This window comes from Gossypium hirsutum, chromosome A10 (genome assembly GCF_007990345.1).
Source record: "Gossypium hirsutum isolate 1008001.06 chromosome A10, Gossypium_hirsutum_v2.1, whole genome shotgun sequence".
In the NCBI taxonomy this organism is placed as follows: Eukaryota; Viridiplantae; Streptophyta; class Magnoliopsida; order Malvales; family Malvaceae; genus Gossypium; species Gossypium hirsutum.
Genome location: NC_053433.1, coordinates 1,517,601 through 1,534,778, shown reverse-complemented (window position 1 = coordinate 1,534,778; position 17,178 = coordinate 1,517,601). Strand labels below are relative to the sequence as shown.

General features: G+C 36.3%; 2 protein-coding genes across 3 annotated transcripts; both read right to left on the bottom strand.

The window, feature by feature from the left end:
- Positions 1 to 9,290: 9,290 nt before the first annotated feature.
- LOC107925161 (uncharacterized) lies at positions 9,291 to 13,935 on the bottom strand. Its single transcript, XM_016855756.2, has 3 exons — positions 13,590 to 13,935; positions 13,114 to 13,282; positions 9,291 to 12,936 (listed from the first exon to the last, which is right to left on the bottom strand). The coding sequence occupies exons 1-3, from the start codon at positions 13,683 to 13,685 to the stop codon at positions 9,506 to 9,508; spliced, it is 3,696 nt and encodes a 1,231-aa protein (XP_016711245.2). The 5' UTR covers positions 13,686 to 13,935; the 3' UTR covers positions 9,291 to 9,505.
- A 539-nt stretch (positions 13,936 to 14,474) lies between these two features.
- Positions 14,475 to 17,078, bottom strand: LOC107925150 (BTB/POZ domain-containing protein At3g22104). 2 transcript variants are annotated; one of them, XM_016855734.2, is made up of 3 exons: positions 16,535 to 17,078; positions 15,165 to 16,103; positions 14,475 to 15,071 (listed from the first exon to the last, which is right to left on the bottom strand). In XM_016855734.2, exons 1-3 carry the CDS (start codon positions 16,544 to 16,546, stop codon positions 14,610 to 14,612), a joined length of 1,413 nt encoding a protein of 470 aa, XP_016711223.1. In that variant the 5' UTR covers positions 16,547 to 17,078; the 3' UTR covers positions 14,475 to 14,609. The 2 variants fall into 2 exon arrangements, with proteins under 2 accessions (XP_016711223.1, XP_016711222.1); XM_016855733.2 differs by lacking the exon at positions 16,535 to 17,078 and adding an exon at positions 16,251 to 16,528.
- Positions 17,079 to 17,178: the final 100 nt, after the last annotated feature.

The following is a 17,178-nucleotide window of genomic DNA, read 5'->3' as shown; positions in this document are numbered from 1 at the left end:
CAATCCCTTGATGATGATTCGCGCTCTTTATGGCTTTGAATTTTTCCTCGAGCCATCTACAATGTTCTTCCAATTGTTTTTGCAAATCCATCCTCACCTTTTCCTCTTCAGCAGCTTTATCCAAGTCGAGAACGGGCGGATAGTTCGGGTTGTTGACAAAGTTAGAGCCTGAGCCAGCATGGAAGTTTATCGGAATTGAAGCTCCGGCCTGAACTTGCTGGGGCATGATTCTGACCGATGGTTTTTGTAAGTTAATCTCAAGTTTCATCGGTATATGCACCGGAGTAAAGCCAGGGGGTATTGGAGATCTTCATTGGTTTCCTCAACTTGGTCCATGGGGCCCTTTCCCTTATCCATTCCTCCCAACAGCAATTTGGATAACTGGGACATCATTTCTTTCTGGGACTCCATCATTTGCTCCTTCATCTCTCGCTGAATCCTGGCTAGCTGCTCTTCCATCTGTGACTGCATTTGTTCTTGCATGTCCTTTTGCATTTGCTCCAATTTCTCGAGTCTCTTATCCATTGATTTTTTTCTTGTACCGTAGGAGTGCGTAGTTGGTTGGTTTTCGTTAGTTTCAAGGTTACTGAAATAATTTTTAATTAATTAATAAGAAAACTCTTATGGTCTTTAATGTATAATGATATGATGTAATGCAAATGCATGAATGTAAATGAGGCATCAATTTTGATTCAATTGCCGTTAGAAAATTTCACTCGAAAATAAAATCTTTTACGTAAAGTCGAATTACAAATAAAATTTCGCTCTAACACTTAAAGTCCTAATTTTTCTAAGCAATGAGGCCAGCTCTTGTCCGCGATCCGACTCTAACTCATACTTCACGTTCAATATGTCTGCTTGAATCGCTAAAGTTTGCAAGTAGTCTGCTACCTCCCGAATTTGGGTTATGGCTTCCCCCATAAGGTAATATCTGTTTCTGACTTGGTCTTGCGCATGGTGAAGCTGCTCTTTCCAACGATCTTCGTTTGCCTCAAAAAACTGGATCCGCATCTCACAGTTCTGCAGTGATGCCTTTAACTCTCCTATCCTTCATTTTATCTCTTCTATCTGGCTCAAGCTTGCCCTCAGCTCTATTGGGGTGTTGCGGTTTCGGTACTGATGAGGGACTTCTCAAGTTCTGCCACTCTAGCCCTTAGTTCACCTCGCTTGTTTCTGTTCTTCGACAGACTCTTCTCCCAATCTTCGTTTCGTGCCTGAGCTTCTCGAAATTTTCTTTCCCACCGATCGGTATTGGTTTTTTCTTCTCGAATTTTGTGGCGCCATTGTTCGGAAGTCTTACCTAAACTTGCAGTCCTCATAGATAGGCGCAGCTTCTTGTAGTCTGTCTTCAAGCTGTTTAGGTTTTCTTCGACCTTAGTTTTTCCTTTTCTCCATTTCTCAGCCTCTGACCTCTGAACATTAGCGTCTAAACTTAGATGCATCTTCTCTTCTTCTAACTGTTCAATCTTCTTCCTGAGCTCCGAACTCTTCTTCTCGAAATCTTACCTTATAATTTCCAATTCTGATGGGGTGATTTCTAATTGTTCCCCGATAGGCCGAGCATTCTCTAAGCTTGGCCTAGGAATATTATCATTAATCCTCTTCCTAAACCACTCGCTATACTCAGGCGTTACTATGGAACCGACGACTAACCTCTTCATCCAACAAGTTTTCTTCCAAGCATCCGATAACTCCTGAACTCTCTTCTTATAATGAGCACCTTTAAATGAGAATTCACTCTGAGCAAGCCCATAGGTCGTGGGTACAAACTGCCTCGACTTATATTGCCTCAAGGCTAACAGTAGAGTATACCGGTAGCTCCCCAAATTCCTAACAATGGCACCCAATCGAAGTTACCACATCGGTACATGATCCCGTCAAGAACCATCCAATAAGCTCTCCACTCGATATCCCCCTCCTTAAGGTTCTGAAGAATGTCCATCCATTTCTCCTCTGAGATATCCTCTCTCCTCTGTATAGCTGCTTCTTCTTTCAATGGGAAACAACCCTCGAAGAATACTCGATAGGAAACTTTGTCTACCTTCCAAAAGTGCCCGTGGAACCATGCCATCAATAATTGTGCACATCCAATGAATCGCCCCTTGCCTGTCTTTCGACATGAGCTCAAAGATCTGAACGTTTCTGCCAATATTACCGGCACCGGTGTGATTCCCTTTTCAAGGCGATCAAACAAGTCAATGACCACCTCGTCCACGTGCCTCAAAGCCTTAGGAAACATCACTAATCCGTAGATGCTTAAGGCAAATATATCAACCCTCTTTCTTTCATTTGGATGTGTCAAGATCAAATCTCACAAATTCTCCTAAGGGATACATTTACGATCTCCTTTTTGCTGAATCCGACTAGTGACCCAAGGCTCGCTCATCCCAGAAATGCTCATCAGTTTCTTCACGAATGTCTGACTACTAAAAACCCGAGCATAAGTCTTTCGGACCTGAATTTTGGGACACCTGAGCAAAGTAGTGTATTCCTCCATGGTAGGTACCAAATCCACTTCCCCAAAAGTGAAACACTTGTACGTAGAATTCCAAAACTGCACCAAGGCTCGGAATAAATTCTTATCCACTCTAATGTCTAGCAGTTAGGATACGTCACCATAATTTTGGTAAAACAATTGCTTGATTCCTTCATTCCAACTAGCCCAAATGTCTCTAAACTCTTGCAGCTCGTTCTGTACTACATTGACGCGAGTGAAATCTTGCAGCTCCGATACATACCCTTCTACCAAGCTATCCCCTCTCTCTGATTGCAGCCTCTCCGACCATGCACAAACGGCCGCATTATCCTCGACTTTACTAAGAAATTCATTCTCCATGTCAAATTTTCTAACTTAGTAATTGAATACAGATTAACGCCTCCTTTAGTATGCAATGTTATGTAAAAAAGACAAAACAAAACAAAACACCGGTTAGTGTCAAATAATAGCGATAGAATGCAAGCACATAAACGATAATTATGACGCATATACGGGTAAGTACTAAGGCTTGACGCGGCTTCATCCAAGGATGGTTCCTAAGGTTTATTATATGCGGTTTAGTTCTAGAGATAAGGTACCCGAACCAGCAGATTCCTCAATCCTCACCCATTATAGGCTCATATAGATTGAGTTCGGTTCAGGGGGATACATTTCCCTATGACCATACGGAGATGAAAATCTCACGAAATCATAGGTACGGATGTACCCCGAAAGCAATCCACTATCCCATGCGAAGGTGAAAACCTCACGAAAGCGTAGTTTTTTACTCCCACTTAGAAGGTGTGACCACAGTGGTCATGCAATGAAATGCAGTGTTTTTTTTACAAGACCCGTACTAAAACAATCACACAATCAAATGCAACCAAAAGATACATAATTTTTAAAGTAAATTTTCAGTTTTCGTCAAAAAGACAGTAAATAATTGATTTTTATGGCTCGACTCTCAAATTTCCCTAGTGGAGTCGCCAAGCTGTCGAAACCATTCTTCGATTTAAAAATTTTAAAATTTTAAAAAAAAAGGGGTAATCGACTTTTGAAAAACAAATGCATGGAGTCGCCACCGATCTTTTGTTTTGGTGTGATCGGATCACCTCAAAATTTGGTTATTTTAATAAAATATTTATGATTTACTAAAATAACAATTTTGGTCTACAAAAATTTTAGAAAACGGGCTCGGGAGTCGGTTACGCATGAGGAAGGATTAGCACCCTCACTACGCCCAAAATTGGTACCAAATCGATTAAATACTGTCTTTATGTCTAAGCTTTAAAAAATGTTTTTAAAATGTGATTCCTTTTTGATAACATTTGAGTAACTCAAGTTAGTCATCAAAATTCTCTTGCCTAAGAGGAATATAACATCACATCCAGCACAATAGGATATGATCCTTTAAGCCTTCGAAAACATGATGAATTTTGACTTCAAAAATTTACATGTTGAAAACCGCAAAAGGATGCCCAATTATTTAGTCCAACGAGAGAATCGAAACCCAACACGGTAGGGCACGGTTCTTCGAATTTCTAAACGTTGAACATTGTCTCGCTTTGGAAAACGTGAATGAAATTTCAAAGGGATATTCGATTATTTTGCACAAACGAGAAATTGCAACCCAGCACGATAAGGTACGATTCTCCGAATTGCCGAACGTCGAACATTTCCTTCGTTTTAAAAGGTTTTTAGAAAACATGAACGAAATTCTAAAGAGACATCCGATTATTTTGGGCAAACAAGAAATTGCAACCCAACACGATAGGGCACGATTCCCCGAATTGCTAAACATCGAACATCATCTCCGTTTTAAAGAATTTTTAAACGAATAATTATAAACCGGCTTGGAATATACTCATTTAACTTGAATTAGATTTAGAGAATTAGAAATCATAAAGTGATATTTGTAAATCGAAATAAAATAAAAAAGCGGGATAATATACATGAGCATAATAGATGCATTAATATAAAATAAAATAAGAGACGAGAATAACAAAAATTAGCTAACACGCGAAATAATCACAGATCAAATATAATGAAAAGTAAAATAAAAACTTAAGTAAATGATATATACGTAAATAAATAAATAACACAAACAATGATAAAAATAATAATAATAACAATAATAATAATAATAATATAGAAATACAAAAAGCAAATATAATAAAAATATTAAATTAAAGTAATAAAAAAACAATACTATATATAAATATATATATACATAAAAATATACATTAATATACAATAATAATAGTAATAGCAAAAATAATGAAAATATGAGTAATATTAATAATATATTAGAATACAAAAGTAAAGTAATAACAATAGGGGTGATAGTAATAATAATAATACAAACAATAATACATATATATATAAATAGTAGTCAGAAATAAAAAAATAATAGAAGTAACAATAATGATAGTAATAATATAAATAAATATGGAGAGGGCATATATAATATAATAATATAAATAATAATATATACATGAGAAATAATAATAATATAAATAATAGTAAAAATGATAAAATAAAAAATAAATAAAACAAAGCTCTCCACTCTCTTTCTCCCTCTTTTCTAAATCCGGCCGTTGGTCTGGCTTTGCTTCGGTCATGGACCCCCACGGGCCGCCATCGGCGCCACCGTACACGGCGGCCGGACCTAAAAAAACATTTTTCAGTAATGAAAATATGGGTAAGCTTCTTACTTTTATCTTTACTTTCGTATAAAAAAAACAAAATAAAATTGAAAGGAAAACAATAAGCAAACAAAAAACTTAAGATGAGAATAGACAAAAGAAACCTCTTTTGCTTTGATCTTTGATTAATCTCCAAAAACTAGCCTTTTCAAAACAAAAAGCAACCCTCCTCCAAAAAACAAAAAAACAAACCTCCTCCAACAAACAAAAAAAACACCCTCCAAAAAACAAAAAAAAACCCCAAAAAACAAAGTCTTGAATGGATTTTATAGCCAAATTTTACAAATAATTTTTTTGTAAACAAGTGGAGTGGTTGGGGTGGTTTAGGTGGCCAAGGTGGGTGGCCAACAAGGGTGGTGGAGTAGGTGGCCAAGGTTTTATTTATTTATTTATTTATTTTTTTGTGTTTGGGTTGGGCTAGTGTAATTGGATTAGGTTGGGCCAAAATTGGGTTTGGGCTTGTAACTGGGTAATGGGCTAGGTTTAATTTGGGTTTGGTTTTATTGGGCCCCGGGTAAAATTTGGGCCTTACAATAATTTTACATTTTAAGGGGGACCGGGGCCTATGTCAGCCGCCCTCTAGATTCGCCACTGACCAAAATGTTACAAATTAATAACGTTAGTGACCAAAACGTAATAAATTAAAATACAATCATATATAAAACCTAAAAAAAATTATGAAATATTCCTAACATACTAATAACTACTAGGGAATATAAAAGGGATACTTTGTGAGCGTGTTCAAAATTTTAAACTATCCCTAGACTAAACTTTAAAATATTATAATTTATGAATCAAATAATGCATTGTGGCAAAGCTCTAAAACTCGACTCAGCAGAGAGAAAGATGAAGTACTCTTTATATACTACTTTCGTAAGACAAAACTCATCACTCATCATAGGATTAATATGCATGCCCTATTCTTCATTTACATGAATTACTTTAATGTGATACAATCCATCTTAAAAACTTAACTTTTGTCATATATTGATAATTAAAAATACATAATTTACTTACTAAAATTCAGTTTATCTACTTTAATTATATTTTCAACATTAAAGATAGCAACTAATGTTCAATGTTCAATGTACTTGATACATGACTTTTGATCAATATTGCAAATGTGACAAAACTAATTTATCTTTTATGTGGTGATGAAGGACACAAATTCCAAATGTCTTCCAAATATTAATATTGCATTAATTAAGATACCCCACCAACCTAATATGACATTGCATTAATTAGGAATTAGCTACTAGTTTAGTGGTTATATACCAATTTAGATATGACATGATACTTAGGTTAAGTTGTAAATATATTTGTATTAATGTACTTAGTAATGTTCAATGTATGTAGTAGATTACTGTGGTTAATTATTAATCATCTATGTGGTTGTGAGGACACCAATTCCAAAGCTAAATTTTGTAAGTATTAATATTACATCAATCAAGCATCACATTACTTAGTGATTAAATATCAATTTAGATTTGACGTGGAATATTTTTAAAACACGTAAATTAAATTGTAAACACATTTATATCTAGCGTATATGTGTTAAAAATTAGACAATGTTACTAAAATTTTAGGAAAACTATTTCTTTTTTAACACGAAATATCCCGACAAATGCTACATGTACACATATATTTACAATTTAATTAAATATTTTCCATACTAAATTTAAGCTTGTATTTAAGCTGAAGCTAATGACAAAGTTGACAGAAAATTTAATTGATTTTTATTATATAATCTCTAAAATTATTCATAATCTCTCTCAATTAATCTTTAAATAGGATGATAAATGTAAGTGAACACACTCGAACTCACATTCTATTCTATTAATAATAATGTTAATATCAACTAAACTAAAACTCATACAATTGATAATTTAGAAGCTGGATTAAAATATTTTGAAATGTATGGGTAATTTAAAATTAGTGAACTGATTCATGTATTTGTAGTTTTTAGTGTTGGGGGTTGTGTTTGCCTTTGCACTAAGTTTCTTCTTACGTGAATTTCAAAAAGATAAGGAATGAATTTAGAAATATTATAAATGTTCCCCATGCAAAGGGACAACGTGAGACGACCACATAAAATAATAATAATAATAAGTGGTAAAAGTTCCAAGGGTTAATGCAGTCCATACCAAGATTTTTGGAACATTCATGAAGCCCAATAAGATAATTAGCGGCACTAGTTACATAGTAAAACTGTATATCGGGAACAATTTCTATTATTAGTAGTTTTAGTATGTTTGATAAAAGTAGTTTAAATTCTATTATTAGTCCCTCTATTATGTATAATGAATTTAGTTTTTATATTTACCTTCTGTATTTTTAGAATTTTGAAGTTTTAGTCTAACCAAATGGCACGTATTAAAACCATTAAGTTAGGGTTAAATCATTTTTTGAAGTTTAAACTTGATAATTTTTCTCACATTGGGGTCTAAACTCTTTTTTTGTTCAAATTAGTCTCTGAACTAGACAACTATTTCCACATTAGGGCTTGGATTTTTTTTTCCAAGTTAGTACCTAAAGTTGGCAACTGTTTCCATATTAGGACATGAATTTGACAATTGTTCTTACACTGGGGCTAGAACTCTTGGGTTTTTAAGGACTAACTTGGACTAAAAAAAAAGTTCAAGCCCTAATGTGGGAACAACTGCCAAATTCAGAGTCTAACTTAGATTAAAAAAAAAAGGTTCTGGCCCAAATATGGGAACAATTGCCAAGTTCTGGACTTAAGTTAAATAAAAAAAATTTTAGACCCCAATGTGGGAACAATTTCCAAGCTAAGACCTAAGTTGAAAAAAAAAAGTTCGAGCCCCAATGTGAGAAATGTTGCTAAGTCAAACCCAAAAAGTGATTTAATCCTTAAGTTAAGTTCTATTATTTTCAAAATGTGATATGACAAATAAATTATCGCATTTCTAATTCCATGTTACCTTGCTATTTCCATATATTATTCATATAAAAAACTAGTTAATGTATTTAACGATTGTTGTTTTGTATTAAGATTGAAATTTTGAAATTTGAATAATATAGGGAATAAAAATGATGATCTAGTTGAATAACATGGACTAATTCTATAACTTTATTAATACCGTTTGGTTATGACTAAAATTTGAAATGTACATGAACTAAAATTGATCAAATTAAAGTATATGTACTAAATCTATAATTTATGCAAAATATAAGGTCTAATAACAAAATTTGACCAATAAAAGTATTTTAAGAAAATAAAATATTATATTTGATACATGAACTCTTATATGTATGTATGTATATTAATTACATTTCTAGTTGAGTAATAAATTTGTGTGCCTTTTTTTTTTATGAATTACAATAGATGGGTACAACCCTAACGTAACACGTATAGCACAACTTGAACCTAGGTCACACCTAGAGCGATGAATACCTTGACCATCAGGCCAATACACAGGGTTCAAATTTGTCTGGGTTTTAAATTGATTAGTGTGAAGTTTAAGTTTAATGCTTGTGTTTGTAAACTCATTCCCCTTTCTCAATTACCAATTTTAAGGACAAATATTATATTAACCCATCAATATAACTTCTTCATATAAGTGTGTAATGAGGATTCAACCATGACTTTAAAAACTGAATCGGTGATCGAATTGATCAAACCATCGATTTCCGATTCAATTGGTCTTGTCGGCAGGTTTTTGTTGCTACTCATTCCATGTATTCTTACATGAAACTATTTTTCTACTTGGATCATCGACTTGGGCCTTGAGTAAGTTTCATTTATGTTGAGTTCAGTTCAGATGAATGTGGCATATTTGACAAAACTAGAAGCATGGGTCCACTAGGGTATTAAGACTCTAATGAGAGAGGCATGGAAAAAGGTAAATACACACTGAGTTGCAGTATCACCGTTATCCCAGACTGCTTTTGGAATCATACTGAACCTGGTGAGGACTGCACATTGTATTTATCAACATGGAGATGGACATGGCTCTCACAACCACAAGACTAAAGATCATGCAATGTCATTACTGTTCGATCACTTCCTGTTGTAGAAGGTGAAACTACCCTTTTCTCAATGGGGATGTTACAGCGAAGATGAATATAGCGAGGGTTCTGAAAAGAACTCTAGGAAAAGCTTCAACATGTTTATTCTTTTGTAACAAATGATCTGCAAAATACAAATAAATAAACATTTTCCATCTATGATGAAAACTTAGCATACACGTGAGCTGATAATATATCATCTGAATTATTTGACTTTTATTTCACACGGTGACCTCGAATATTATGTACCTCAATCCAGACACAGAAGATTTTCTGAACCGAAAATGGAATGTTATCACGCGGACAAGGAATTCAGCTTTTTCTCCAGCATTTTCGCCCTCCGAAGTGCATCCAAAGCCTCAGCTTGTTTGCCTGATCTTTTTAAGTTTACAGCCTTTACCTTTTCTGCCTTAATCTGCTCTTCTAATTGGATTCTCTCTTGGTTAACATTTTCACTTTTGGCAACATTGGGTTTTACAAGCTCTGTTCTTTTGAGTCCCTGAGCCATAGCACTAGAATCGTCCAATCCAATTGCTTTGAGGGCAGACAAAAGTTGAGGATCGAGAAGATCTTCAACAACTACATCATCTACTGGTTCTGCTCTATTGCTAGATGACTTGGTTGAAGCATGACCACCCAACTCTTCCAACTGAGCTTCAAGAGACTTAGCTAATTCAAACTCGGCTTCTGCTTCTTGCATTCCACCTTCTCTTCGCAGCTTCAAAGCCTCCCGCTTATGACTGAGGGATTCCTGTTGCAACTTGAAGCGATCATGACCAGAAAGTGGTTTCGGAGCGAAAGCTAGTGTACCTTGCTCAATTGCTGCACCAGAACAAACAGTGGATGCAGATGCTGACACATCATTAGAACCGAATTTTGGAGGAGTGTCATCTTCTGCCATACTCTTCTCCAACAGCTTTGCCTGTCGAAGTTCTTCCCGAGCTTCTTCCAGTTTTCCATCTCTCTTCAAAGCAAGTGCCTTTCTCTTGTGAGACAAAACTGCTCGTCTACGTGAATCTTGGCTGTTCTGAGAAAAATTTAACTTCTCTTCATTAAGCACTCTAGTTTTTCCAGTGGTATCTTCATTCCTGGTTATAACATCTTGGCAAGCCAATTGAACATCGGGTCTACCACGAGAAGAGAAGTTGGATTCAAAGTGACCTGTCTCTTCCAATTTTGCAGGTATCCGTGAATTTGTCAGGTCATCAACAGTCGAAAGTTCCATTATGTTTGCAGACTGGTTTGATGGAGGGTTTAGCCCTGCAGGATCCGATTTTTCTACCGACGGTTGGTTGTCTACAAATGGCTCTTTCTTTACTATCACTTCATTTTTTGAATTCCCTAGCCTCTTGTGGTTAGCAAATGATTCAAAGTTCTCAGATTTACTGTCCTTGGATGACTCAACCACAAGCTCAGATTTCGGAGCTTCCAATGCTGCCATTTCGGCTTCTAGTACCTTTTCCCTTTGCAACAATTCCTCTGCCTCTTCAACTTTCCCATTTCGTCGAAGGGCAAGAGCCTTTCTTTTCAAACCCAGAAGTTCTCTTTGGATTTCCCCTTTATTTCTTGGTGGTGAAACTCGAACTCCCGAAGAGGGTTGACTGCTCGATGGATGGCTAGAATTTAATGTCTCACTGGCAAGAGTTTTAGAGTACTCTTCCTGCATAGTTATAGGTTCAACTTCTTCATCCTTCCAACCCAAATTCTTTAGCATTGAGAGTAGAGCTGGATCAGTCATATCATTCTCTGTAATATTCTCTGCATCTTCTTCTTCTGCAGCACCTTTATGGGCAGATATAGTGCCTTTTGCTTTTGGAAACTTTGTTTCGACCACTTTCTTTGGTGCCTCCATCTCTGCCATCTCAGCCTCTAGTGCTTTTGCTGTTTCCAACACTTCCTCTGCCTCATCAGTATTTCCTTGGCGCCTCAGCAAAAGAGCTTTCCTTTTCAAGCCTAATAGCTCCTGTTGTATTTCGTCTTTAGTTCTTCTCGATGCCTTAGTCGGGATTTTAGGAGTGGCATGAGCAGAAGAAGATTCAATAATTTTCTTAGAACCATTTTGTTCAGAATGTTTCAGGGAAGAGTTCGAAAGCTCGTCATCACTGTCATTCCAACCTAAGTTCCTTAGTATCGAAAGGTAAGTTGGATCATGCAAGTCTTGTTCCGTAACATCTCCTTCAACAGGCAGAGTGTCTGATACATTAGGATGCTCGTGTTTCAAATCCTTCCACTTACTAGTTACCTGTGCAGCCTTCATGTTGGAAGTATTCTCCATTTCTTCAAGCTGCTGCTCGAAAATCCTGCCCTTCTGCAATTCTTCATCTGCTTCATCCAATCTTCCTTGCCGTCTCAAAGCAAGGGCTTCCTTCTTCAAACTTAGAAGCTCTTTCTGAATCGTCAATCTACTCTTTGATGCTGGTTTCAGATCCACACCCTTCATAGCGTTAACATTTTTATCAACAAATGTAACCAACTTCTTTGATATATCAACAGTGTGAGGAGCTGTGATATTTTGGTCAACTGTCAAATTCTCTGGCTGAGAATCGAAACTTTCAAGGTCCTTCTCAAGTAACTTAGCCTTCTTTAACTGAGCCATTGCCTCTGCAACATTACCTGCCCGCTTTTGACTAAGAGCCTCTCTCTTTAGCGAAATAATTTCATTTAGTAGTGCCTCCCTTTTAACAGGAGCAGACTGTGTTGTAACATCTTCGATAGGACTAGAATCCTCAGTCCAACCTAATGATTTCAGAGTAGCATCTATTTCCGGATCCTCCATATCCTGATCAGTTACTTCAAAATTACTATCAATACCAAGATCATCAGCAGTTTCCATAAGGTAATCAAAGTCAAGGCTTTGCGTATGTTCATACTGCATTAAAATTTCATCTTGTTTATCATTGTCCATACTACGGATTATTGCAGATGCCTCATCATCGGAATCTTCAGCGCCAGCCAATAGTTCTTGTCCTTCAAGTTGCTTCTCTAAAATTTTGGCTCTCTTCAGTTCTTCTTTCGCTTCTGCAAGCTTCCCTTCACGCTTCAACATAAGAGCCTTTTTCTTAAAGGCAACAACCTCAGTCTTGTCAATGCCATGACCATTAATCTTCTCCGGAATTTCTCCAAGAAGAGAAGATAATTCACCATCCAAACTCAAATTTGTGTACTTTTTATCATCATCACGTAAATCCATATCAGACCATCCCAATTCCCTGAGTTCAGCAGCCAGGTCATCCTTATCCCTACTGGCTGGATGACAAACCTTGTTTTTTCTGCCATATTCCTCCGGAAATTCTTTATTCAGGATCCCAGACATGTTGTCGGATGGAAAACTATTTTTACCATTCTTTCTTGTATGGATCTCCAAAGACTCAGCCTGTCTCTCTAGCTCCTTCCCTCTCTTAAAGGCTCTCAAAGCTTCCTCAGATTTCCCCTCTTCTTTAAGAACTTTATACTTCCTTTTTTCATCCAATGCTTGCTGGCGCAATTTCTCTGGACTGGATAACGCCATACCATTCTGCATACACCGATCAACAGACGGACTTTTATGCATTTCTCCTCCCCCGTCATGACCAACAACTTCTTGAACATTGAAACATGTAGCCCCTTGAACACTAGGAGTTGTGTCATTGTTTAAAGCTACTCCTGATGACGACGATTCCTTTATGTCACCCCCTAAAATCTGGTTGAAAGCACCATCCTCATCATTCACAGCTGGTTTCAAACGACCTGTGCAAAACAATTCAACCCTTTTGATATTGAAGATAAATCCTCGTGAGCAAACAAACAAGCAAACCATGAGGTAAAAAACAGTGATAACGGAGTGAGACAGTAGTATCAATGACTAAATGCACTACACAGTGAAAATGAGGGGATTTTATGTAATAACCAAAACAAAAATTATACCTCTCCCAGCTCTACTTTTGTATCCATGTCGGGACTCAAATCGAGCAGCCTCTTCTAGGTTTTTACAAGGTTCACAAACACGCACAGGTGAATCACCATGTCCACGTAAAACCATTCTGCGTTGAGTGCAACTATTGCAGAAAATGCCCTCACATTTTCGGCAGTGGTGCTGATAATTCATAATAAAAAGACAATCAATAACAAGTAAAATCATCACAAAATAAATTATACATCTTGCTTTACTAAAGTAGGATACTAATGAAACTCAAAGTTGAAATTTAACTATAAGTAGAAGCTCATATCCAATTATCCAATACAAACCCAGAAATTCTTGAAGTAAACTAAAATACTAAAATTGGAAACCGACCCACATAATTGGAAAATAAAAATCACAAATTTTGATATATGGGTATTGAATTAGAGAGAAAAAAAAGAGACAAGAATAGTGAAATGATGAAGGGATTAAAGCTCGAAACCTTGCGATTGATGAAAGTGAACTGAGAAGAACATCCTGGGCAATGTGAAGCATCAATCACCCAATGAGTCCCTCTCAATCCTATCTTCTCCAACATCTCTGCTGTTTTATTTAGAATCTCGGCCTCTGATCATTGTTTTTCTCTTTGGGTCCTTTGTTTTCGATTTTATGGTTAGATCTCCTGCAGAGAGATGAAGCAATAATGTTGCAGTCCAAGGACTTTTCTATAGAAAAGAAGGTGCCTTGCTTCTTGAAGAATCGAGCCAAAAGCCAAAATTACTTGAAAGGGCATGATATTATAAAAGTAAAGATGGAGGGACCAAAATCTGAATTTGACCTATAATTACATCATATCCAACATGGCTTTCATTAATGTCACAGCACAGCATTCCATTTCCACCATTTGGTACACTGGATTGGTAAAAGTGTACAGTAGTCCCTGTACTATACCTCATATTGCAAATTAATCCTATACATTAGATAAAGTAGCAAAATAATCTCTCCTTTAAACACCAAATAAAAGAGTGGGGCCAAAATGAATAAAAATGTAAAGGTTAAGGATTAAAATTGTTATTATGCCTTATACATAAAACACCAAAATAAGCTTTTAACGGCACAAATGGAAAATTTTGCTCCTTCATCTTGCGTAAAAGGACCAGTTTACTCATTTTTTAATAAAGCGACCAAAATATAATCTGAGATATAGTACAGGGACTGTTGTGTATTTTTACCAAAAAATATCAGTAAAATCAGAGTTTTTGGGGATTGTATCTATTATATAATCGAATGTCAGCAGTGCCTTTACAGTAATGCTGGTCCAACCCCATAATTTATGGCTCACACAAGCCAAGGTTGAAATAAACAATTTCTTCGCAGTGGCACATAATTTATACATCCTTCCATGTCTCTTATTCATAGTTAAATTAAATCATTAGTTCATTATGCAATTCTCATTCTCCATGGTTTGTTCATTCTTTACAAAAAATTTCTCACCAAAAAAATAACAATCTTTGCATTTACATTAATTGCCTTCATCTATACAAACATGTAATGTTAACCTAGCATTATTACCAAGGCTTGATAATCTTGTTCTTGGAATATTTCCTATTTGAGTCTGCATTATCCCACAGTACTTTTCCAGTTCTGTTATTGTGCGTTGCATCCCTTGCAGCTGTACATCAAGGTGCTCAGCTTTGTTGGGAAGGTTGATTCTTTTCGCATACACAAGGACTTGATCAGAACTCACCTTCTCGTCAATACTTTCCTCGGCAAAAACCGAACTACTAAAGGTGTCAACAAGGTGTGTTTTGTCCTCAAATAAGTTTTCAAGCTTGGATTGTTGGTTGATGAAAACTTGTATTGCTATTCTTGAAGGAAATTTCGGGTTTCTAGCCAAGTGTTTCAATGCATCTGTTGAGAGCTTTGCATAGTTAAGTGCACTGCAGATTTTCATTTTCTTTGCTTCACATAGTCCACCATGAACCTGTTCAGAAATTCGAGTTTCCAGGTTAGCATTGATCCTAAGCATATGACCAAATTTTGTGCAGAACAGTTAATAAGTTAATAGCAATAGTACCTCAAGATAAATGTCTATGGCTTGAAAAAGCCTATCATGGGATACTCTTGCATCATCAGGGAGTACCAAGACTAATGCTGCAAATTTTGAAGGGCTCAGGTGGGAATCTGCTGCCACTTCCACAAGGTATGAATCAACCAAGCTAGCGACTTTCCTCAACCGGGAGTCGAGTAAGAAACACCTTCCTTCAATGTAAAATGCTTTCACCAGCCTTAGAACAAGATTCACATCATACACATAAGCTTTCCTGCGTGAGGATGGGACAAGTAGAAAATCTATAGTTGCTCTATCAAGTTGTGAACCAATAAGATTCTCCAAAATGGATTTGTGGTGAGAGCTAATTTTCAAGCTTGAAACGACTCGAAATATACCAAATAAGAGCTTGCAAGAAAAGGAGCTCCTATCAAGCAAAGAGAGCAGATTGATCATGACCTCCATGATTTTGCACTTCTCAGTTGGGGTCGCGGTAAGGAATCTTGATCTTTGATAACATAAAAGGAACTTACTAATCGTAGCATGATCGATGTTCCGGCTTATCGACATTCTTATTACCTTGTCAATCAAATCAATTTTCAAAACCAGAAGATCCTCAAACCACCAAGATATTCTGGTGTTCTCTGAAGAACACGTGCAAGGGCTAGCAACAACCAGAGAGGCAAGCCTTGTTGCAACACAGTCGAGGATCTTCTCGAGTATTAATGAAGAATCAGAAGCAGAAAGCAAAGCTTGGCATTCTTTCAAAGCTACAAGGAGTTCAGACCAGGTCCAGAAGCTGATACAATCTAGAGACTTCTTGTTATAGCAAAACCTTGCTGCTACTAGCTCAAAACCCCCAGCTTCATCCTCAAAATCATGAAATAACACTTTCAGGTCCTTGGTCTCATCCATCAAATAACCAAACAATTTTTTAAAACTACCAGGGAAAGATGCAAGAGTTCTCTGCATGAACAAATAAATTAAAATAAATTATATAGGACATGATACTATGATGTTTAGTTCATCACTTCACACCAAAAAGCCAAGTGGTTACCTACTCAACAAAATGAAATGAAAGTGTATATATGAATCAAATACTAGTAATTAAACCTTATAGAGAAGGATGAAAGAATCTTTCATTCTTAGGCAATTATGGTGAGAAGTTGCTGTCAACAATATGCTTTCAGAGTGGTCCTGTTAGGGACCAGTATCCTTGGTGAAAGGTATAGATTACAAAAACCAGTATGAATCAGAATAAAGGCATGAAAAGAGAGTATACATAATATCAACATTCAACACATTTGAGTACAAACTAGAGTAGTCAATATCATTGAATCCCTACAAGAAACAAGAAAAGATAGAAGGATTGAATGGTGAACAGTAACTCAATATACCTTGTCTACCATGAAGACCTTTTCAGTTTCACTATTGACATCCACTTTCAGGATCACAGCAGAGAGCAGTGTTGCATTGTTGAGATAAGCAAAACTTAAAAATGAAAAAAACCCACTAGACTATAAAAGAGGTTTTGTACCCTTTATGGAGCTTAGAAAAAAAAAGAAAGAAAGGTGCTGTGTTCAAAAAGGGGGTGGTGCACTTTTGGGGGATTGAGCCAAACGAGGAGAATAAAGGACATGAAGAAAGATGGAAAGACAAAAGGAAAAGAATAGTAGAAAAGCTGATTGTATGAAGAAGCTGAAGCTGGTATGGTGTTGGTTAGACAATGGACAAGTGAGCATAATAGACAAGGTTTGTAAGTAGAGGCTAGAGGATTGACTAGTGAGAAAGGAGGGCATGGAATCAAAAGCAAAAAGACATTTTTTTTTAGTACAAGCTTAATTTTGCAGATTTCGATGTAGCATTCAGCTAAAATCCTCCCACCAATCATTAACTCAATCGAAATATAAGAGAATTAGGAAGAAATCCACTCTACTTCCAACCACCTGTATATATATTGCAAATTTACACCCTGGAAAAACAGTTTGAAAAAATTGGCATGATTGTTCTTCAAGAGTGATTATAAATGCAGCAATTTCAG